At 35.9% G+C, this 18955-nt stretch overlaps 1 protein-coding gene across 1 annotated transcript in view; it reads right to left on the bottom strand.

Annotated features, from left to right (window-relative positions):
- Positions 1–18955, bottom strand: part of LOC150095208 (cilia- and flagella-associated protein 44-like) — a 214616-nt gene that overhangs the window by 33823 nt on the left and 161838 nt on the right. The window contains exon 7 of the mRNA XM_090410620.1: positions 4496–4660. Within this exon, the coding sequence (XP_090266746.1) occupies positions 4496–4660 (165 nt within the window). The remainder of the gene's footprint in view (positions 1–4495; positions 4661–18955) is intronic.

Raw genomic sequence — 18955 nt, forward strand, 5'->3', positions numbered from 1 at the left:
TCCAGTAGTTGACTTTTCGCTGTTCACCTTTGTTCCCTGGTGAAAACAACGGGGGCTTTGTTTAACCAGGCAACACCCAGCCGGCATGAAATTTTGTCATGTTGTACCATTATTTTGTATTTTGGTTTATGCCAATAAGAATACAATTCGGTCGGCTAAATCCCAAATTGTCAGCCCATCCTTGTTCGTTCAGTATCCAGGTAGATACCCAACATGGTGCACCACGAGAAGGTGAGGATTGGACATTAGGTCAGAAACCCTGGTCGGTTCTCCGCATTCCTTTAAAGGCTATGTGGAGATAGCTAATGTAAGAAAATGAAAATGATCAATATTTTCCTAACTGGTTAAAAAACTATATACGAGGTGGTATCAAAATGTTTCGAGACTAGGTCTGTAACACGCTAACACTGCACACACAGTCACAGGGAGCACATACCTTCATAAGTCAGTGTGCCAAAAGACATCATCCTGTGTACATCGGGTGCTGTGCAACTGATGCTATTCTGACCACCTGCGTTACCACATCTGCGATTTCATCATGGACAGGAAGTTTGAACAAAGAGCAAACGTGAAATTCGAGGATTATTACCGGGGGCAAAACTTAGGTGTATGGGTACGACCCTGAGATGAAGCAATAGTCTTCACAGTGGAAAAGCCCATCATCTCCACGACCGAAAAAGGTGAGGCAGGTCCGCAGCTCGACCAAGTGCATGCTCATCGTCTTTTTCGACATTAGTGGCATTGTGCATCGAGAATTCATCCTCATTGGCCAGACCGTCAATAGCGAGTTCTACTGCCAGGTTTTAAGGTATCTGAGGGAGGACATTCGGGGAAAGTGACCAGATCTGTGGCATGCGACAAACTGGATGGTCCACGATGACAATGCACCCGGTCATCGAGCTCTCCTGACATGTGAGTTTCTCACCAGAAACAACACGATCTCACTTCCGCACCACCCTACTCGGCAGATTTGGCTCCTGCAGACTTCATCCTCTTATCAAAGATGAAGATCCAGCTCAAAGGTCATCGTTTTGACACCATTGCGGAGATCCAACACGAATCACAGAAGGTGCTTGACATGCTTCGAAAAGAAGACTTCCAGGACACATTCCAGAAGTGGTAAGAACGCTGGGAGCGCTGTATTGATATGCAAAGGGACTATTTTGAAGGTGATAGTGTGTAAACGTAGATAAATGAAGTAATTTCTCGTAAACAGAGCTAGTCTAAAAACTTTTTGATACCACATCGTATATAAGTTAGCAAAGATTAGTATATTTAAAAAGTACTATCTCCCATACAGGGGATATATATAAACTATTAGATCTGTTTAAGTTAAGCCAATAGAGTACTGTTTCATATGTTTCTTTATAAAGAAGTTCTATGAGGGATTGATTTTTATGAAGAATTCTTGTTGTCTTGTTCTAGTGAATTCTATATTTAGTGGCAATAGCATGTTCAGAAAATCCATACTATTCAGGCACATGATATTTAATATAAACTTATGTTCTTCAAGACAATAAAAGCAGATCTTCCAGTTTGTTCAAAATAAGATAAGCCACAACAGCAAGGAATCTAGTAGATGCCTGAAAGCCTACTAAAAGAGGGTAGGCTTCCATAATTGTTAAATGCTGCTTTTGATGAAGGAATCATTAAAACTATTTGATAAGAAGGTAGATTTAATATACTGTAATTCTTTCTGTAAAAGTTTGTCAGAAGAACATAAAGAATAGGTACCATGTAATAAGATGATCTGCTTTTAATTGTCTTGAAGAACATGAGCCTAGACAGTCTGAACTTGCTAAGCATACTAATTGCACTGGCATATTGGTCCCTGTGTATTGCACAATAATGTGCAAGGACAATTGTCACCTTCTGTGGGCACATTATTTAATTTGGGCTACAGTTGTATGGTGTAAGTGGGGAATTATATCAAGGCAATACTTAATCTTCATTTGAGTTTTAAGTCAGCATTTAATTGAAGGAAGTACAGGAAGATGCTTTAATGTTAAATCTGGTGTCAGACAAGTATGTACATTATCCCTTCTGTTATTCATTATATGTATGGATTACATTATGAAGGAAAGTGTATTAAACCTGATATCAAAATTGGAGATGTTAATGTCAGCTCTTTACTTTATGCAGACAATGTTATACTCCTAAATAAATCCTAAACAAATCTGCAAAATTCCCTGACTAAATTGAATAACTGTTGTAATAGATTTGGTATGAAGTCAGCAATAGCAATACAAAGACAATGAAAATATCAACTGCATTGTGAATGGAGAACCTATAGAACAAGTAAAACATTTCAGTTACCTAGGCACAATTTTTAATGAAGATGGTAAATTAAATATGGAAATAGACAGCAGAATCAAGAAAGCTGGTATAATAAAAAGTCATCTGAATAAATTTATATGGAATAAGAGAGAAATTAGTCGGAACACTAAATTAGCTGTATACAAGACAGTGTTCAAACTAATTTTAATTTATGGATCTGAAAGCTGGGTTAGAAATAAAACACTTGACCAGATTAGGTCACAGACCTGAGAGTCCTCAGATAGATTAGGAGCATGAACAGACAGTATCAATGGCAATATCATATTAAAATCAAGGATATTAGGAAAGAACTTGACATTGTTAGCATCCAGGAATGTGTTAGCAGAGCTAATCTCAGGTGGTATGGTCACTTAAACAGAATGAGAGGAAAGATTAGCAAAACAAAACACCCAGAGGAAGACCAAGATATAGGTAGACTGATATAGTAAAAAGTGCTTTAGAAGATAGAAATATCAGATCTTATAATGTTGGAGTCTTGACAGATAATAGATTGATTTGGAGAAAAATTGTAGAAAGGAAGTTAATAATCATGTAAATTTTTCATGTAGTACTATCATATCCTATAGACCCCTTGAGTGTACATGTCAGAAATTTGATGATGACGATGATTATTATTATTATTGTACAGGCATCTCCATGGAGTCAGAAGACTCAGAATGGGAGATCCACTATTCGCACAATACCTCTCCTTAAACTCATTCACTGATGAAGCAGCTACACCACCTCTGGCAACCCGTTGCACCCATTCACAATCCTCCAAGCAAAAAAGTTTGTCTAATACCATTGATAACCACAATATTACATAATTTCCACTGGTGTTCCTTTGTTCTATGTCTTCTTGCCATGTACTAAAAAAAGTCTTCAATGTCAATCTCATAAAATCACTTTAATAACTTATCATGGCTTATCTTTTTGTCTATCAGCTAATTTTTAAAGCCTACAGACTGTCAATATATTCTCATATGGAGCATATTCCCCAGGCCTGCCACAATCATTGCCACTGGATCCTCTCCAGAACTTCTTATTACCACTGAATCTGGGAGTCCAGATCTATGCACAGTTGTCTAAAAAATTTAAATTTAGACAACTGTGCACAGATTATTAAATATGTGCATCACCTTTAATAATGTGGCCTTATTAAAGCCTTATATAGGGAAAAATAACCTCTTTATTCCTGCTTGTTAGTGTATTCTTCAACAATCACATAATCTGATGTGCTGTTTTGCTTACTTTTGCAATATGCCTTCTAAACTTTAACTCTCTGTCCACAAACACACCCAAGTCCCTGGCCTCATTAGTTTCCTGCAGTTCAGCTCCATCAATATAGTACACAGCTTATGATTTCTTCCCAAAGTGCATCACCTAACACTTGGCCACATTAAACTGGCAGCCATTTACTTTTTCCCATACTGCTGTTTAAGTCTTCCTGCAGGATATCTGCATCACCTTCATTTATTAGTGCTCTTCCCAGTTTAATATCATCAGCAAAAAACTGAATATTTTCACAAATTAAACAACTGAGGACCAACTACTAAGTCCCTGTGATACACCACTGGCCACTTGATGAAAAATTCTCGTTGAAGTCCAAAAGAGAGTAGTTTGGTTGAATAATGACCCATCTCTCACATACTCTCTTCAGCTGCAAGGATAATCTTCTGCTTTGTGCCTCTTCTAGAGATATTTCCAGTTGCTATTCAATAGAATTAGCATCCATTATGCCTTGCATTTATGCTAAACCTATAGGAACACAAGAGGCAGCTACCAATACCCTTTTATGAACTTCAGGTTAACTGAACCTGTTACTCCTAATCATCTTTTATTCCATCCACCTCAGTTCTGTGGAACAGCCTCCCACCAAGTATTTCCAAAGGACTACAACCTACAGTTTTCCAAGGTGAATATCAACAGATTACTTCGTTCTTATCCCCAGCCTATGGCATTTATTTCATATAGGCCTTGTGGCCTCTTGTGTATAAGAGTGATATAAAAACATCTATTAACTAATTTCCAACTTTTTCCTTTTTTTTCCTAGAGATTAAATATGATCATTTTTTAAACAATATTTTAAGCAAATAAGCAAGATGGCAATATCATATCAGGCAGTGAAAATCATCAACAAAAAATATAATTAATAAAAATATTGGAAATGAATTCCTACCTTCCATCGTTACTCATACAAATATACTGAATAGCTCCAAGATGTGAATCATGCCATCCAAATTTCCAATATTCTGACATAGTAGAAACATTACCGTTTTCTTTAAGTAAATATACAGTTAGGGCTCCATCACTTTGTCCAACAAAAAGATATTTCTGGCATGGGCTACAATAAAATAATTACATCAAATGAATATTTTACACTGAAAACCTTATATCACAGATAAAAATATACTGCTAAGCTAACAAAATTTACTGGGAAAGTATTTGAAATTTATGTTATAATAATTGCAATGTCTCTATGCCTGTTGGTCATAAATGTGACATTGGTCATTTCAGTGACGATTTTTGAAATTTTGAATAATTCGTGAAAATGATGTGAAATATACCGTTATCTACAACATAATACATGTACAATTATTATTATTATATGACACCTTCAAGGAGCCTGAGGCCTCATCAAGGGAGAGTACTCTACAATTCTCTGTCTCTACAATTTCATCCATCAACTACACAGAACTGCTACCACCATCATCTACATACAATGGTGTCTGCTTGCCAACACCAATATTTTTTGTCTGTAAATTATCAGTATCAATATCTCAAATATCTTATACTCAATTAAGGAAGCCACATAATTAAGGAAGAAAAATTAGAATATGAGAAGAGATAAGTGCAACAATTGAAGAAGAATCCCAAAAAGATTTTTGCTATATGGTCAATAGGAGGAAAAATTATTGTGGATGGATTACATTATTGAATGGAGGCGGTAGTTGGGTAAACAAGGCAGATGGCATAACTGAACTTTTTTTAATAATCATTTTATTAGGATGTTTCATCCTGGTCAAGCAGGCTTTATTCATAGAGGGATAAAAAGAGGTGGAGTTCACTCATCAGGAACTTATCCTGTTGACATGTATTTTAAAGGGAACATGCTAAGTTCCTGATGAGTGAAAGCAGGGTAAGATAATGGAATTGAATAAGGGTGAAAGTGGAATGGAGGTATAGACCACATATTTCTAACATATTTCAGGTTATTAAAAATTTGGAAAACTGGTAAGAATTTGTATACAGAATTGAGGAGATGTGGGCAATAGTATTGATGTAGGCCAGTATGGATTTCTTAAGGGGCACTCTTATTTTAGTAATCTGGTCATCTTTTATAGACTAACAAGAGCTGTGGAAGAGAGTAAAGTATACACTGTTACATTTTTTTTTTTTTTTTTTGATTTTGCAAAGGCATGATAGAATGCTACATGACACATTTGAATTTAAGTTGCAACATATGATTTTGGACATCAGATTAGTTGATAGAACTTGTAACTGGCTTTCAGACAGATATATAGAATTGTATATGGGGACATGGGAGTAGCAGAAGGAAGTAGGATGGTACAAGTGGAGTTTCAGAGCGTTGAGTATTTTGCCCATTACTGTTCAATCTTTATGTCAATAATTGTTACTGGACTACAAGGAGGCATTCAGTTGTTTGAAGGTGATGTGAAGCTTTGGAAGGCTATTAGAAATAGTCCTGATGTTGGAAGTTTTTCACTTGTTTATGCTATAAATTAAAGATACCAAGAAATTATATATACTTGGTTTAATCCTTTATTGAAGTGTAAGCAAACAAAGTTTGGCCTGAAGTATTTTCAGGACTGGGGCAACTCGTATAAGGAAGCTAAGACATCACATCACTTGACAGTCCTGAAAATACTTCAGGCACAAACTTTGTTTGCTTATACGTGGATAAAGGATTAAACCAAGTACAGGCATCCCTTGATATATGCGGCTTTGATTAATGCGGTTTTGATTACTGTACATAAAATTATTGTGACCATAAACTTGATATATGAGATATCAAATTTGATTAGTGCGGCCCAAAAAGTTTGAAAATAAGCAAAGTGTTAGATTTGGTCAATGAAACCGATCAGATCACGTGGTACGAGTCGTGCTCCAACGTTAGTAACTCAGTCTCAGTGCTTCACTTTATCAGCAGAGAATGGCGCGTACAGACATATATGTGTATGTATTACAGTGTATGCTTACGGCCTATCTGCATATCACATAATTTTCAAATTATGTAAAGCATTACTCTTTGTAACCATGGCCTCGAAAAAGAATAATAAACGAAAACTTATTACTTTGGATACTAAAATTGACGTTATTAAAAGGTTTGATAACGGAGAAAGCAAAGCAAACACCGGAGGAGCTCTAGGCCTTGGTGAATCAACTATATCAACCATTTTAAATAAAGCGACTGAGTACCGCAAACAAGGCAAAGTGGCATCTGCATCTTTGAGTATGCAGAGTAAAATCATGGAGGAGAAAAAAAAAGCTACCACTGTTCAATTTACGTTAGATAAGTTTTTTTATAAAAAATAAATATTTAGATAAGTTTTTATGTAACAAATATGTATAGATAAAATATATAAATACATGTCACCTTAAAAAATAAATTACGTTTAAATTTTTATATTTTGCAGGATTCATTATAATTATTCCCATTAATTCTTAACATTGAATAATGCGGTTTTGATATATGCGGTGTTCATCGAGGATTAATTAACTGCATATATCAAGGGATACCTGTATATAATTTGTTTGTATCTTTAATTTAATAGTTCTGATGTTGTGGCTCTTCAAGAGTATTGAATAAGTTGGAAAGATGGGCAAATGAATGAAGATACCAGTTTAATGCAGCTAAACATAAGACTTTGAAATTCTGTATCCACAGATGGAATGTTTTATATCACTCATATTAATACTGGAAGAAGCAGAGAAAGCAAAGGATCTTGGGGTAATTGGAAAGAAAAATCTGAAATTAAGAGAACATACTGCAAAAGTTGTGAAGATATCCCAGAAAATTGCTGCAATAGTGAGAAGGACATTGACCTAGCAGAGGCAGTGGTTTCATTATATAAAGATCAGATCACATCTGGATTACTGTGTTCAGATCTGGTCACCAGAATTTAAGGAAAAGAAATAAATTTGGACAGTGCACAGAACAAAAATGATATCAATACTGTACAATGTTGATCATGACGACTGATTGGCATGCAAACTACATTGTAGATGAAATGGGGGGGGGGATATAATTGAGGCATTTAAGCTGCTGAAAGGTATGCACTGGATCAATGCTAGGGAGATTTTTAATATTGTAGTAAATGAGGGCCAGGAACTATCCCATCCCTGGATGTTACAAAAGGAAGCAATAAGTAAGAGGATTACAGGCATTTTTTTTTTTGCATATAGAATGATCGGAGCATGGAATGCATTGTCTGAGAAGGTGGTGAGAGTGCAAAGTTTGAATGACTTTAAGGAATGGCACGACAGACTTTGTGTTGTCTCATGTGGACCTTCCACAATGAGTTTTATGACTTCATGGAGGTGTGGAATAATAATAATAACACATAGATATGTACATATAGATAAAGATGTAATCAGCAGGCTCATAAGCAATATCAAGAAGCAAAAATGGTGACCAGGAAAGCAAATTCAGAGTATGAGAAGAAATCAGCTGAGCAGACAAAGCAATTCACTTCTCTACCATCAGCTTTCATTAAAATTATCTTTTAAAATTCATTCCTTCTTTCACTATGTGGTGAGTTAAAGAAAGAATGAATTTTAAAAGATAATTTTAATGAATGCTGATGGTAGAGAAGTGGCAGATGCAGAAGAAGAAGAAGAAATAGGTGAGTTATTGAGTGATCCCTTGCACATCCTCACAATTTACAAAAGTCAGGGACAAAATTTACAGCTGATGAAACTATTGCATAAACTAAACTAGGTTCTAAGATAGAGGCAGCAGATTAAAGACCTGTCAGTATTTAGGAGTGCTAGTTAAGGTATTGGAAAAGTTGATGAAAGGAAGAATTTAGAAATGGTTGAATAGGAATATGATGCTCTGTTGGAAGTAGTATTTTTTTTAATGTTGAGCCCATACACAAGAGGTTGGTTAATCAACCTATAGTAGATTAATACTGTGTGTGGGTAGTGAGTTGATATAAGAGAAACTTGTTCATATTTGATTTAAAAGCCTATATATATTTCTTGGGAAACACATAAAGAGGAAGACTGTCCACAATACAGCAGTATCAGAGATGAAGGAGGAGGAAAAGAAACTTGATCTGTAGGTTTTGGGTTGTACTCTGAAGAGATGTTTGGAGGAAGTTGCACGTGTTTTAGTATACAGAGTGGGGGAATTATTGATGCTATTTCATATGCATATTTGCCATGGAAATATTTATAGAACACATATTACAGAAACCAAATGCCTGTGTGAAAATGGGTGAAGTGAGGTGTAAGAGATGGGTTATTAATCAATCCGATTGCTCTCTTCTGTATTGAGTAAAGTATTTTAGGAGAGAATATTTAGGAGAGTATTTTAGGGGCCCACCTCAAATATAAGAGCAGTATTCAATAGCTGGGCATATTTGTGATTTGTATAAGGTTAACAGCTATTCGGAGGCAAAGTAACAGCTTGAGCAAAAGAGAAATCCTACTTTTTTGGAAGCTGAGGAGGCAATGGTTGTGATGTGTTTATTCCAGGAGAGGCTTGAGATCAGGGTGATTCCAAGAAGAGAAATCTCATCTTGTTCAGGGATTTGAATATTGTCAAAGATAATACTGGAAGAAAACAGTTTTTTTTTTGTGAGAAATAAGGAAGAACTGCATTTTGTTAGCACACTGAAATTGATGAGATTATCAGAACTCCCATTGGAAGATGGCTCAGAGATCAGAATTGATGGCAGTGGTGGTTGATGCTCTGTAAGTTGAGTTGATTTGTATAGAATAAGGTTTGCTAAATGAAAGGGAGGAGTACAATGCACTGCCATCTGCAAAACTGTGTATTTGGATTGAAGGTCAACTGAAGTAGGTTGTTGATATACAGAAGGAAGAGGGTTGGTGAGAGAACAGAACCTTGAATAACCACAGCATTAACAGATTAGTGAGAGGATAAGGAACCATCCACCATCACACATGGCATGCATCCAATCACAAAGCTGGTAATGTTGCAGAAGTCACAGGACCAAATGATGGGAGTTTGCTTAGTAGGTCTTTGTGCCAGATCCAGTCAAAAGTTTTGGAGATATAAAGTGCAGCCAGTTGAGATTCTATCAAATTTCTCCATGGCAGTTGTTCAGAGATGTGTGATATGTATGACTAGATTTCCTGTTAATCGGCAGCAAAAGAATCAATACTGGTGGTCATTTACTAGCTGGGTGCTTTCAACGTAGTTCAAAGTTGGGGACTGATGGTTCTCTCCATTACTTTAGATAGGACTGAGGTGAATGACATAGGGTGGTAGATTGATGGTAGTGATTTGTCACCCTTCTTGGGAATGGGTTGAACATAGGCTCATTTCCAGGCTGTGGAGTATATATTAATGGAGTAAGAGAGTATAAACAGGTTACATAGGACAGGAGTCACTTCTGGTGCATAAGACATAATCAGCAAGGGCAGACTTGTGCAGTATTTAAGCTTAAACCTTCAGGACAATTGGAGAACTGCATCAGGGCTAGGAGACTTTTTTTGGAGTCTAATTTGGGCAATATTTTTCTGGTGAAAGAACAGAGAGGGCATTGAGTGCTGGGCATCTGGAATTTACAATGGTCAGGTATACATGCACTGGAGCCAAAGTGTGAAGCCAGGAGATTGGCTTTTTTTTGAGTGGTGATGTAATAGACCCATCTGAATATGATAGAGGTGGGAGTAGTGTTGGGCAAAAGTTAAGACCAATTAGTTTTAAAAGAGGTATACCGTGAGTAGACATATCGATACAAAATTAATAACGGAAAAAACTCACATACAAAGATTATTTAATAGTATAATTTTCGCCTGTGTGTCACAGGCATCTTCAGTACATTAAGCTCAAATTAAACAATAACTGACAATTCCAAAAAGCGCCACCTAAATAGCTGGTGTAAGATAACTAAAAAGGTCAATACATTTCCTAAAAAAATAAAAAATAAATAAATAAAAAAAAAACAATACAATAAAAAGTTAGGAAAGATTAGCTGATTTGTAAAGTACTATCTCCCATAAAGGGGATAGACGTAAGCCATCGGATCTGTTTAAGTTAGGAGAATGAAGTAGAGTTTCACATGTTTCTTTATAAAGGCGTTCCATGAGAAACTGACTTTTGTGAAGAACTCTTGTCTTTCTCCAATGAACTCTGTGTCTAGTGAAGATGGCATGTTCTGCAAGTCCAGACTTTTCAGGTTTAAAGTATTCAATATAAGATTGGTGTTCTTCTAGCCAAATAGAGGCAGATCTTCCCGTTTGTCTGAAATAGGATAATCCACAAGAGCACAGAATCTGGTAGACACCTGGATGATTAAGATGTGGAAGCTTGTCCTTAGGAGAAGTGAGAAAGGTGGAGATTTTTCTAAATGGTCGAAAGGCAACAAAAATATTCAGTGATTTTAAAACTTTTGCTATATGTTTACTGATGCCTTGTACATAAGGGATAGTAATGCGCGTTATTTCTTCTGTGTTAAATGCATTTCATTCTAGGATCATGTTTACCCTAGAAGTAGAATCAAATAAGCAGTTAGCCTTTTTAGATCTTCTAATTCTTCCCCAACCAGATGGTAACCTACATTTCTCAGTTTATAAAAAGAAGACTCATACAGGCCATTATATCCATGCGGAATCTCATCACCATCCCAGTCAAAAGGCAGGAACTATTAAAACACTGGTTCATCGGGCCCACTCCTTTTGTTCTTCAGACGATCTTTTACAGAAAGAACTGCAATATATAACTTCTTCCTTTCTATCTAATGGTTATAAGAATTGCTTTATTAAAAGAACTTTGAGTAGTTTTAATGTCTATCTCTTCAAACACAGAAGAAATAATGCGCATTACTATCCCTTATGTACAAGGCATCAGTAAACGTATAGCAAAAGTTTTAAAATCACTTCTCCTAAGGACAAGCTTCCACATCTTAATCATCCAGGTGTCTACCAGATTCTGTGCTCTTGTGGATTATCCTATTTTGGACAAATGGGAAGATCTGCCTCTATTTGGCTAGAAGAACACCAATCTTATATTGAATACTTTAAACCTGAAAAGTCTGGACTTGCAGAACATGCCATCTTCACTAGACACAGAGTTCATTGGAGAAAGACAAGAGTTCTTCACAAAAGTCAGTTTCTCATGGAACGCCTTTATAAAGAAACATGTGAAACTCTACTTCATTCTCCTAACTTAAACAGATCCGATGGCTTACATCTATCCCCTTTATGGGAGATAGTACTTTACAAATCAGCTAATCTTTCCTAACTTTTTATTGTATTGATTTTTTTTTTTTTAATTTATTTACTTTTTTTAATTATTATTTATTTTTTTAGGAAATTTATTGACCTTTTTAGTTATCTTACACCAGCTATTTAGGTGGTGCTTTTTGGTACTGTCAGTTATTGTTTAATTTGAGCTTAATGTACTGAAGATGCCTGTGACACACAGGTGAAAATTATACTATTAAATAATCTTTGTACGTGAGTTTTTTCGGTTATTAATTTTGTATTGTTAAGACCAATTGCTTTGGCGAAAGATCAAAATGATCAGCTGCCATTTGGACAAGCTGCAAGTTTCCTGATTTTTGCTCTTTCAAACTGTTTTCGAAGCACTGATAGTTTTCTTGCAGCTATTTCTGGCTTGAGTATAAGCACCAGAAGAAGATGGAGTTCTTGAAATAAGCCAGTTGTGGTATGATTGATTTTTTGTTTATATGGCCTTGGCACATCTTTTGAGAGCAAAGACATGGGAGAAGGCAGTTCAGAGTAGTGTGGGATTACTTTGGTGATATATTCAATGCATATTTCTGGCTTGAGTATAAGCACCAGAAGAGGATGGGGGTTCTTGAAGTAAGCCAGTTGTGGTATGATTGATTTTTTTGTTTGTATGGCCTTGGCACATCTTTTGAGAGCAAAGACATGGGGGAAGGCAGTTCAGAGTAGTGTGGGATTACTTTGGTGATATATTCAATGCATATGTTTGAGTTGGAAGGCCAAAACAATAGTCCAACATAAAATGTGAGGGATAGAATTGTGCACTACTTGTACTTATGAGGCAATTCGCCAACAATTTATAAAATAGGACAACAGCTAATAAAAATGATATAGCAATCCTGCAAGATTATGTAAACAGATCAGTGTGTGAATAATGGTTGCCATTTAATGTGAGAGAAGTGCAAGTTTATGACTTGCACTTCTCTCACATAAAGATTACAAAGTGTATATTACTGACAATTTGGAATATAGACCAAATTCTTATTAGCTTAAACCACAATGTAAAATGATGATACATCATGAGAGAATTTCATGCTGGCTGGGGCATCATCTAGTTAAATAAGGTCCCTGTTGTTTCTGACAGAGAACCAGGGCAAACAGTGAAAAGTCAGACACTGGAACAAATCCCAGAACACATCCCAATTCAACATCAACAGAGTTCAAGGTTGGTACTATCAACATAAGAAGCATAAATGGAAAGAATATGGAACTAGCAGAAGAATTGGATAAGTACCACATCGACATAAGGTGTGACTGAAACAATGAAGATAAAAACAGGTGAGATCTTTCTAAGCAACAAAATGTTATATTCAGGCAATGACAATCAGGGAAAAGAGGGAGTAGCTATAGCATTCAACACTAAATATGAGGATAATCTTCTTGGGTGGCAGGATATAAAGTAGAGTGATGTGGGCAAATATCAGAATGAGGAGAATTGGACAATGAGACTTATTTGTTGAAACATTAAAGTTTTTTCCATGTTTAGACTATAATAAATTTAGTTTAATCCTTTATCCAAGTATAAGCAAACAAAGTTTGCACCTGAAGTATCTTCAGGACTGAGGCAACTCGTGGTAAAGATGGACCAAGGTCTCATCACTCCTTGTCTTAGTATCTCCCATAATAAAAAACACATCTCCTTGCAGACATGTATAATGCTATGCATTAAAAGAAGGGCCATTACCCAGACCGGTTTCAACCTTTATTGAGGTCTCACCAGTGGGAGCCAGACCCAGAGGTGGTGATACTAAGGTGGAAGCAATGGAGAAGTCATATTTACCTATACAAGTTGCCAAAAGTTGTCTCATCATATTATTATATTACTCTGGATTTAGAGAAAGATGTTGGAAGTTTATTCCCACTTGGTTAGACTATAATAAATTTAGTTTAATCCTTTATTCAAGTGTAAGCAAACAAAGTTTGCACCTGAAGTATCTCCAGGACTCAGGCAACTCGTGGTAAAGGTGGACAAAGCTTTCATCACCCATAATGCAAAGCACATCTCCTTGCAGACATGTATAATGCTATGCATTAAAGGAAGGGCCACTACCCAGACTGGTTTCGACCTTTATTGAGGTTCTCGTCAGTGGGAGCCAGACCCAGACAAAGTGAGCTTGGTCCACCTCTACCACAAGTTGCTTCAGTCCTGAAGATACTTCAGGCGCAAACTTTGTTTGCTTACACTTGGATAAAGGATTAAACTAAATTTATTATAGTCTAACCAAGTGAAAAAAACTTTCAACATCTTTCTCTAAATCCAGAGTAATTTAATAATAAGGTGAGACACCTTTTGGTAACTCATATAGGTAAATATGACTTTTCCATTGCTTCCACCTTAGTATCACCACCTCTGGGTCTGGCCCTTCCTTTAATGCATAGCATTATACATGTCCACAAGGAGATGTGCTTTGCATTATGAGAGAAACTAAGACAAGGAGTGATGAGAGCTTGGTCCACCTTTACCACAAGTTGCCTCAGTCCTGAAGATACTTCAGGAGCAAACTTTGTTTGCTTACACTTGGATAAAGGATTAAACTAAATTTATTATTGTCCCACAGAAGGTTCTACCAAGGAAGAAATGGATGCATTTTTTGAGGCATTAGAGAGACCTGCTGACTCAATGAAAAAGAAAAGTTGGTCCTTGTTGGAGATTTAAACAGCAGAGTAAGAAATGATTACCAGACATACAGAAATGGGTGGTGAAAATTTGGAGAAAAGAGCAAAACTAATAATAATGATAAGCATCAGCTAGATTTCTGCTCAGGACATGGACTAGTTATTACATACACCATGTTTTCTAACAGAAAAATGTTCACAAATTCACATAGAGTGAAGAAGCAAAGAATAAGAATCAACAGTGATGTTTTCGCACTTGTTTAGGACACGAGTATAAAGATGATTTGAAATAGGAAATGATCACCATTTAGTGTTGAGCAGGATAAAATTGAACTTCATATTGAAAAGAAGAGTGTGTAAGCAAGTTTTGAAATGAATCAAAGTTAAACAGCTATCAGATGTGAATGAAGACTTAAATACACAAACATTACTCAAGAAAAACTGAAAGAGTTTGAAAACAAGAACCAAAACTTGACAATTCAGTGGCAACGCTAAAGAAAACTTTGACTGATTCAGCCAGAGAAGCATATGGGAGGTAATCTACAAGGATTGAAAAATCAGAAGTCCATGGTTGACGGAAGGAAGTTAAAGAAGATGTCAAGGAAAAGAAGAAAGCATATTGAAAGTTCTTGACAAGTAAGTCAGTTTGTGTTCTTAGAGAATATAGAGAAAAATGTAAAAAAGTGAAACACTGTGTAAAACTAAATGAACAAAAGTCATGGGAACATGTTGCAAAAAATATAAAAAATTAAATATCAGGAGGGTGGCAAAATAATATGGTGGATAATCAAAAAGCTTAGAAAATGAGGAAAGAGTACTGTAAAAGGAATCAGAGATGATAAAAGTGACATGAAAACTTAAGACAATGATATTCTAGATGTCTGGAGTAATTACCTTGAAAGACTGCTAAATGAAACAAGCAGTGTAAGCATGATGGTAGAAAACTTCCAACTGGAATGCAGTTAGGGATGCAAGGATATCCATCCTTGAAGTAGAAAAAGTTGTCAAAGACCTGAAATGCAGCTGGAGTAGATGAAATTTGGCCAGAAATGCTGCAATATGGAGGTATAAAAGATTTGTGATAGCTGCACTGCATAATTCAGAATGCCTGGTCAGAGAATCGAATTCCATACGACTGGAGCAGAGCTCTCTCACAGTACCCATCTATAAAAAGCGAAATAAAACTGAATGTGAGAATTACAGAGAAATTTCCTACTGAGTGTTCCTGGTAAAATTTATGCAAAAGTATACTTGAGAAATGGCTAAGAACAATTGTGAAAGTCAAGATTGGTGAAGAACAAGCTGGATTCAGGCCAAATAGAGTTGTCAGGATCTTCAAAACAAAAGTTGAGAAATATGGGGAATATAACAAGGATTTGCATTTACGTTTTGTAGATCTGGAAAAGGCATATGAAAAGGAGCCAAGATTAAAGCTCTTCAAAACGCTAGATTATATGGTGTAAATGAGAAATTATACCAAGCAATATGTAGACGCTATTTAAGCTATAAGTCAGAAGGTAGAATTGAAGGAGGTACATGGAAGATGGCTTTATGTTAAATCAGGTGTGCAACAAAGGTTCATTATCTATATGGATCACATTATGAAAGAAAGTGGTATTAAATCTGATATCAAAATTGGTGATGTTAATTTTAACTCTTCACTTTATGCAGATGATGTTATACTTCTGAATAAATACAGAACAAGTCTGTATATGACTCCCTGAATAAACTGAATAACTGTTGTAACATCAGCAATAAAAAAACAAAAATAACGAAAATAGGTAAAAACATTGAAAACATCAACCGTATCCTGAAGTGAGCCTACAGAACAAGTAACACATTTTTAAAACAAGTAACACATTTTTAAAACAAGTAACACTATTTAGGCACAATATTTAGTGAAGATGGGAAATTAAATATGGAAAGAGACAACAGAATTAGTAAACATGGTATGGTAAGATGATGATAAATTTATATGGAATATGAAAGATATTAGTCAAAATGCTAAATTAGTGTATACAAGAGATAGAGCTCAAACCGATTTTAACTTATAGTTCCAAGAGCTGGGTTAGAAATAAAACACTTGATCAAAGACTAGAGACCTCTGATATGAGAGTTCTGAGAAATATTTGTGCAGTGAACAGATAGCATCAATGGCAGTATCTATCAAAAATGAAGATATAGTTAAAATCTTGCTATTGTTAGCATTCAGGAATGTGTTAGTATAGCTAATCTCAGATGTTATGGTAACTGAACCAGAATGGGAGAGGAAAGATTAGCAAAACAAGTGTTCTTTGTCAAGTTGGCAGGAAAAAGACTCAGAGGAAGACCATGATGTAGATGGATTGACAAAATAAAATGTGCCCTAAAAGACAAAAATATAAGATCTGATAATACTGGAGTCTTGACAGATAACAGATTAATTTGGAGGAAAATTATTAATCGGAAGTTAGTAATAGAGTAACTTTTTCATGTAGTACCATCATAATTATCCTGTATACTCCCTGAAGGTACATATCAGGAATTTGATGATGATGATTAAGTATATATTACACTGATGGAACTAGACAGAAGAAAATTAATAAGAATGGGAATTATGAGGGTGAATGTGGACAGGGAATTAAAAGTTCAGATGATATACTGTAAGTGGACAAGAAAGATGACTGGTATCTGAATAACACACTGGGAAGGAAACATCCTTCTCATTATGTTTTTATAAGGCTTCTTTGATATGACATATTATTCTTATTATATTAGTCATTAGCCCGAAGACTCATTGTAGGAGACCCAATCCATTCACACAATCTACCATACCTCTCTTTGGATCCATTAATAGACAAAGCACTCGCAACTGACCATGGCAACCCATTCCACTTATTCACAACTCTCCAAGTAAAAAATTTAGTTTTCCACCCCTACTAACTAACACCTTTATTCAACTTCCCAGGATGACTCCTTATTCTGGTCCCTCTAGCCAAGTGCTGAAACATTTCCCCTGCATCAATCCTATAAAACCTTTTAAGCAACTTAAATATTTCTATCATATCCCCTCTTTTTCTTCTATCAGCAAACTTCTGTAATTCACAGACTCTGAATCTATCCTCATAGGGAACATTCCATAGATCACTCACGATCTTCATCACTTGCCTCTGAATCTTCTCCACTGCTTCCTCATACCCAAGAAACCCAGGAGACCAGACCTGAGCATAGTAATCCAGGTGTGGATGTATCAAAGCCTTATAAAGAGGAGTAACAACTTTCTTATCTCTACTTGTTAATGTGTTCTTCAATAAACAAGTGATCTTATGGGCTACCGTAGCAATATGTCCTCTTAACTTTAACTCTTAATCTACCACCACTCGTAAATCTCTATATTCATCTATTTCCTGGAGTATACAATGCCATCAATATGATACATGCCTTTAATCTAATTATCCCAAAATGCATAACTTGACATTTTTCCACATTAAACTGAAACCCACATTATCTTTTGCCCTTACTGACAGTCTATTTAAATTGTCCTGCAAGCTCTTCACATCACCTTGATTAACTATTACTCTACCTAATTTCCCATCATCAGCAAACAACTGAATATTTTCTTTCAGGTGATTTCCTATATCATTTATGTACAAATTAAACAGCAATGGTCCCAGCACTGAACCTTGAGATACACCACTAATCACCTGTTTTCACCTCGATTCTGACCCTCCATATACCACTTTTTGATATCTGTCCAGCAGCTACCCTCTTATCCGCTTAACCAGTGTTATATCAATCCCTATTTGTTTAAATTTGCATAACAGAGTCCCATGCATTTGATAGAATACCTTTGCAAATCATCGTGTAGCCATTTCCTTTATCAATCTCAACTGTTGCTCTATTATAAAAAGTTAGTAACTTACTAAGGCATGACCAACCCTTCACAAAGCCATGTTGACCCTCATACAGTATCATCTTTTTATGTACCCATTCTTGAATTCTCTTTTTTAACAATTTTTCTAGCACTTTTACCACCACACATGAAATACTGATTGGTCTATATTGATTTTTTGCTAATTGCTACTGCAGTCTTAGAATCTCCCTTAAGAGAAGGAATTATTTTGCCCTCTTTCCACTCCCTTGGAACTCCACCAGAACTGAGACTTAAATTAAAGAGCCTGGTCAAAGGCATTGCCAGTTCCCTTGCACATTCGCACAAAACTCTAGCTGATAGCCCATCTAATCTCACAGCTGTATTTACATTGAGATTCTGCAATATCCTAAGAATCTCCAATTCATCTACCTCTGTTTCCACATCAGTGTCTGTCACATAGGTAAAGCAGTAACCTAACTAGGATGATATACACTTGCAAAGTAGTCACTCAGTAACTGAACTATTTTATTTGCTTCTGTCTCCTCATGACCATCATCACTCATTAAGGTTAATCTTACATAGTTATTCTACATCTTACTTGTCACATAACAAAAATTATTCTTTGGGATTTCCTTTGGCCTGCTTGGCTAGATTCTTCTCGTAACCTGATTTTGTCTTCCTTGTCATGCTGGTCACCCTTCT

Source organism: Typopeltis vanoorti, chromosome 20, assembly GCF_054136105.1.
Source record: "Typopeltis vanoorti isolate ZY-2024b chromosome 20, IOZ_Tvanoo_1.0, whole genome shotgun sequence".
Classification (NCBI taxonomy): domain Eukaryota; kingdom Metazoa; phylum Arthropoda; class Arachnida; order Uropygi; family Thelyphonidae; genus Typopeltis; species Typopeltis vanoorti.